The sequence below is a fragment of the Pterocles gutturalis genome, unplaced genomic scaffold, assembly GCF_000699245.1.
Source record: "Pterocles gutturalis isolate BGI_N339 unplaced genomic scaffold, ASM69924v1 scaffold37051, whole genome shotgun sequence".
In the NCBI taxonomy this organism is placed as follows: Eukaryota; Metazoa; Chordata; class Aves; order Pterocliformes; family Pteroclidae; genus Pterocles; species Pterocles gutturalis.
In genome coordinates, this window is record NW_010101763.1 from 72,270 (window position 1) to 78,269 (window position 6,000).

General features: G+C 42.1%; 1 protein-coding gene across 2 annotated transcripts in view; it reads right to left on the bottom strand.

Annotated features, from left to right (window-relative positions):
* The window catches only part of CYFIP1 (cytoplasmic FMR1 interacting protein 1), a 59,008-nt gene extending 56,726 nt beyond the window's left edge, over window positions 1-2,282 (bottom strand). The window contains exons 1-3 of one of the 2 annotated variants that reach the window (XM_010084400.1): window positions 2,164-2,282; window positions 1,895-1,984; window positions 413-490 (exon numbers count right to left, since the gene is read on the bottom strand). In XM_010084400.1, the coding sequence (XP_010082702.1) occupies window positions 413-490; window positions 1,895-1,984; window positions 2,164-2,280 (285 nt within the window). In that variant the 5' untranslated portion in view covers window positions 2,281-2,282. The remainder of the gene's footprint in view (window positions 1-412; window positions 491-1,894; window positions 1,985-2,163) is intronic. The other variant, XM_010084407.1, reaches the window with a different exon arrangement.
* Between the last annotated feature and the right edge of the window lie 3,718 nt (window positions 2,283-6,000).

Sequence of the window (6,000 nt, forward strand, 5' to 3'; positions counted from 1 at the left end):
TTTAACCTGAATTTTAATTATTACATGCTATGGCACTTGTTAAAACTGTTCTGAACTTAAGTATTAAATTGGAGGGGGCCCATTCTCTCTAGTGAAATTAAATTTTTACGTCAAACAGATCTGACAGTCAAAGATTTTCCTTCTAGAGCACATTTCCCCTATACTACTCTTGAACCAATCAGTAAGATTAACACGAAAGCCGTGAGGTATTGCTATAGGTCCTTTATCAAAAAGAGAAGAGACCAACTGGTCCCTAAGTGCTAAAGATACTATAGCATGTGCAGCTTGCCTATTTGTGAGTCAAAGTAGACCATATTTCATAGCCCCTCGATAAAGCTATATCTGTGCAACTCCTCATCAAAACAATACAGAAGTTCACATGATGCATGACAGTTTAATTTTCATCCTTTACCTGAGGAATGGCTCTTGAGCAGCTTCTCCATGTGTATAACATGACTGCATATTCCTGACCCTCTTCTAGCATTTCATTCTGTAAGAAAGACACTCAGCATAATTAGGGATTATAATACAAAAGGGTTAAATTCACTTGTCTTCCATCATTCCAAAACCATCAGTCCAAACAAACCTATTTCTCTTATCAGAACGTATATGTACAAACACAAATATATTGTAAGCTGAATGATATATCATAGTGTATGTATGTAAAATAATATTACCATAATTCATAGGCTCAGGTGTCATACTACACATATTAGGGCTCACCAGCTACTGATGTCCAGCTCAGCTATAATCCAACAGCTAAAAAATTCGTTTATTCTCAGTTATCTGTTTTAGCACCCAACCTAATTCTGAGAGAATTCACATCACCATCTTCATATCACATAAGCTAACAAACACCTGCCAGATCAACAACTGCAGCAATTATGCCTACCTGATGACAAAAATTATTATCTCCCCAAATCAGATTGGTTTTTGTGTTGTTCTTTCTTCCCAAAACTAAAGACACTGTGATCGAAAAATAAAAATGCTAATTTGAAGAGGGGAGGTGTGTATGTGTGTTTGCTTTTCTTTTTAAACTCGGGTGCTGCAGGTGGAATGGTCAACGATGAAAGAGTCAGCACATGCAGAGCAATATCCTTTTTTTACTTGTCAAAGGAGAGGGCCTACAGCATCCAAACAATCAAAACAGGTTAAGGAGTCGACAGATAATTTTAGGAGTAGATTGTTGTAAATTTATATAATTTTCAGTAGCCAAATAATCAGTTGCTTAACCTGCTCATTCCACTGTCTGTGAATTGGCTTTAGAATTACAAGACAGATCATTCCTCATTTTCCAAGCGTGCCAGGAAATGATGAAAAGTTCAGTACAGACCAGTGTCTACAGCCTGCAAGCTCTCTTGTATCCCAAAACAGCAACACTGTCAGCAGATACGGATGGCGTTACTAGCATGAAGTCTCATCTCGTATTGTGGAACTGTTAAAAACCACAGAACACCTTGCACAAAAGCATGCCAACAAACCATACACACTCCGCAGTGAGGAAGCCAACAAAAACCCTTCAATACCAACTGACTTCAACTGACAGAAAAGTAGTGGAAATTTGGGAGGATGGAAAGTAATTTTTCACTCAAGTTACAGCAGCTACCTGCCAATACAACCACCTAAGAATACTGGAAAAATACACTACAAAGGCAAAAAACTTTTGAGCAACGTTGTCTGATCAAGAAGAAAGACCAATTTAAAATTGTAACAAAGTACAAGTACAAAAAGAAAAGCCACACACTTTTCCATCTCACTCTCTCCTGGAAGTGTTGTAGGTAACCTGGTTTGTGGTTTTCTGTGACCACAATTCCTATAATGAAATGCAAGAAGACATGTTCCTCTCCTTTTATTCCAAGTTAACACAAAAGTATGTATCTGAACATCTACTGACCATGCTAGAATGGACTGTAGCTTGCTCAATGTATCTTGCAATGCCAGTGACAAATGCATTTCTGTCTTCAAAATTAGTGTTGAAGTTTGGCTGTAGAGAAAGCAAAATGCAGAGTTTAATCTGTGGTAGGGAAAATAATTTTTATATATGTTGCAAATACAAACACACTTCGGTTTTGTTTTTTTTTTGTTGTTGTTTTTTAAACCACATACTCTTTTTCTTAACAGCAATGGGAAATGGAAAAACTTTTTCCTACAATGACAACAGACCTGGTAAAGCAGAGATGATGGTGGGGGTTCAATACACGGTTGCTGATCTGGCAATGGTAATTCTTCCAAGAGATCCACATTGGACAAGGCATCCTCCAGTGTTACTTGAGCAGTCATTTTGCACCTGGTTAAAAAATACATACATATATCCAGATACGTATACACACATACATATAACTTTTTATATGTTATTATATACACAGAAAACAAATGAGTAATATGAAAAGCAGGGAACTACTTACGTTGTGGGAAATGTGCAGTTTCCCTTCAACCATAACGGAAGGGAAACAGTCAAACTGAAACCAGCTGGCTTTAATATACACGTTTAAAAAGACTTAGGACTAACATCCTCCTCCTTACTTCTGTGAGTTGAGAAACGTTTCTCTTCCCCCACGGCTGCACACCAGAAATACACAAAAAATAGAGCAAAGGATGAGCTCTAATGCACAGAAAAGAAAGGAAGACTACTATGTAACCGTCTCTGGTTAAACTAGAAAGAAAGGTATTCTGGTATCCTTCAATTACAATAAACACAGAAAAATCCTGTAACAAGAGTGGGTATAAAACTTTCCTGTAACATTTCAGTTTTGAGCCTATGAGTCTTCAAACCCTTTACACACAGATCCTCAGGAGACCTGGCTGTAAAAAGGTACCAGCAGCCTCCAGTGTTTCATGTCCAAGGAAATCCAGATCCGCCTGGAGTAGTTAGTGACAGAGAGGCACAACACCCCTTGGGGTTATGGCAATCTCGCTGCCCCTCCGACCGCTGCCACTGCAGGGGCGTTTGAACCAAGAACAGCAACAAGAACAAATTTTAGGAAGAAAGCGTGGGGTGGAACAACTCAATCATACACTTTTGTATAACGATCTACTCGTCCTCCTCGGTGGAGTAAAAAATACCTCATTTTTAAGACATCTCTAATCAAGCTGTCTCTTTTTTTTCTATAGGGCTTTGCAAGCTATTTTCCCCCGCCGACCAGGGCAACACCATGCACCTACTGTGAAAGGAGTGGCTGAGCACTCCCTGGGCTCCAACCAGGAGGGCAGGAACACAGAGGAGCAGGGCCCTGCCTGGCACGTGTCACCCCTATGGAGCCATGCCACCCCCACGTTCAGGGGGGCAACGGGCAGAACTCACCACAGCTTTGCCGAAAGCTCACTGTGGGATGGGCTGGCAATCCCACCACCAGCTGCGCTTTTAGTGGCCTGGCAGAAAAACCTCCTCACTTTCTTCTACCTAATTATGGTTTCCTGGGGAAAGCCCCACAGAAACAGCAGATTTACCCTCCAAGGAAGGGCTCAGCTGACCAAACAAAAAAAACAACAAAAACCCCAAGCCTCCAAAACCCAAAGCAAAGGGAAGGAAGCAGAAGTGATTACCTGTCTACCTGCAGAGACCAACCCTGCGTCCCAAGACCTCACCACAAAGCTAATGCACAATGTACAGAGAGCTCACCGACAGCTTTAAACAACCACCATCAGAAAGGTTCAGGGGCCTTTCACTTCTTGAAACCCCAACTCAAACCTTGCTTACATACAAGTTTTCCTTTAAATAAATAAATACATAAATACCCATATCGTGCAATTTGTGATCCCTGCCAAAAAATGAGGAAGGACTGGAATGACAGGAGTGCTGGCTGGCAGACCTATGCCGGGACACTTGCCCAATATCTGCCTGCACTCAGCTCAAGCTCCTTCACAAGAACCACAGTTATTCTCAAATTAGGGACCGGCAAAAACCACAGCGTCCTCCCTTCAATAAATAAACAAATGCCAAAAAAAAACTCCACGTCTGGGTGAAAGTCCTGTGAGGAGGTCAGACTCTCAAAAGTTTTACCCTAAAGGAAATGGAAGAGAGTTGCTAAGAAGACAGAGCATTTCAAATAAACAATATTTTAATTTTTGGTCTGAGTATCAACAAAATAAGCTTTAGCTAAAAAAGAAAACAACACTACATCGGTTGGTTTAACTGAAAGGCTCCTCCTAACTTGAAGCTTTTCCTCCTCTTAGCCTCCCTATCAAAGCAGCAACACCTGGCTGTGTGGCTGCTCCAGGATGTGCTGGCAGTGGGACCCATGGGCCCATGTCCCTCTCCCTTGCAGCACCCCAGGACAGGCAGATGGCCACAAAGTGCTGGCTCCAAGAAAGCACAAGAGGGGCATGATACACAAAACTGCTCCACCTGTGCTCCAAAAAACACAGCGGAAAATGGCTGTCCATTCTGCACCAAAAATTACTGCTCTTATCCACTTAAAGGTGAGCTGGCATTTAATGAAAGAAAACTATCAACGCCCTCTCCCCAAGCCACGCATCTTCCTTCTCTTCCCAAAACACGGTCCACTGATGACTCAGGTCGCTGCTGCAGGAGAGAGCCAGGCATCCGCAAAAGCCAGGCTCCTGACCTGTGTTTCCTCAGTGCAATACACAAATATTCCAAAAAACATGTCCCTTAAACCCCATGCCCCCTATTTCAGAAAGCACACCTGCAATGGTTCGGGCCTCAACATTTACAACTGCACAAGAGGGATTCTCCACCATCAGCTTTCAATTCTCAGACTGTAAGACACTAGACTACCTGTGGATTTTTTAATTTTAATACTGGGAAGTAATTTAAAAATAGAAACCAAAGCATAAGGAAAACCAAAATGCCGTCTCACTTATGCTGTCGTCTATTTAATGGCACACATCTGGGAAAGCCCCGTTCCCAGGCCAGAGGTACAAGCTCAGAAAGAAAAGCTCCCAGCTGCCCTCTGCGCTGTGAGAAGGAATACAGGAAAGCACATTTTTCCAAGCCCTTCGGCATGATTGCCCAAAGACAGATCAGCATTTTTTGAACCAGGAAAGCATAAGTAATTGGGTGCAGACTGCTCAAAACCCTTCTTGTTTTAAGGTCGCTTTCTGACAGCTCAGCTTTGTAATTTTGCCGAAAGGTATCCACACACCTGGTGTTTCGTTGGCCAAGTTTAATGCTCCTGTTCTCCATCTCTTTACTCTGGTACCTAGCAAGATGTGAAAGAGGAAGCAGCTCCTTCCTGCCCAGCTTTGACACATTTGCAAGTGCTGCGAGGGATGATTCACTCTTCCCCTCTGCTCCCCGAGAAGCAACCAGCGGAGGTTTGACCACAGTGGTGGCGGGGAACAGCTGGAGCTCGGCCACACTCACGCCCTCTTAGTTGGGAGACAACGTCCCACAGCCAGGTGACACCAGCACACAGTCCTTGCCACCTCCTTGCCTGATGTGGAAGCCCTGGGACCAAAACAGAAAATATTTCCTTGAAGTTCAGGGGTTTTTTTCCCCTTTCTTTTCCTCTGTTACTGTTAACAATGCCAGCTCCAAAAGACAACAGCTGTTTCTAACGTATGACAATGAAAGGCTGGCAAAAACGGGAGTTTTTTTCCCTTCTAAGTCTCAGCAAAATTAATTTAGAAAAGATTAAAATTCCCAAGATACAAAATCGGATAGTTTTGCCTCCTCGAGAGTCACTCACTATGACTTCTTACAGGTGAAATTACTGGGCAGGAGAGCTAAAACTTTAACAGGCTCCTTTGTGGCAGAGAACATATGAAATTGCAAAGACCTACTTTAAAAATTCAGAAGCTTTAGTCTGATTAGGATTTTACCTAAATGAGAACAGATTAAAACACTGTAGCCATACTGATAATTACAGCTGTACGACTACATTTACCCAAGCTGCGAGGATTACTTTCTTACTAAATTCCTACAAAGTTGTGTTTTCAGCTTTGGACCTACCTGAGATTTTCCAGGATGGATTTTCTCAGCTAGAAGACGTGTAAGAAATAGTTTTGAAACAATCACAGAATCACAGAATGTTAGAG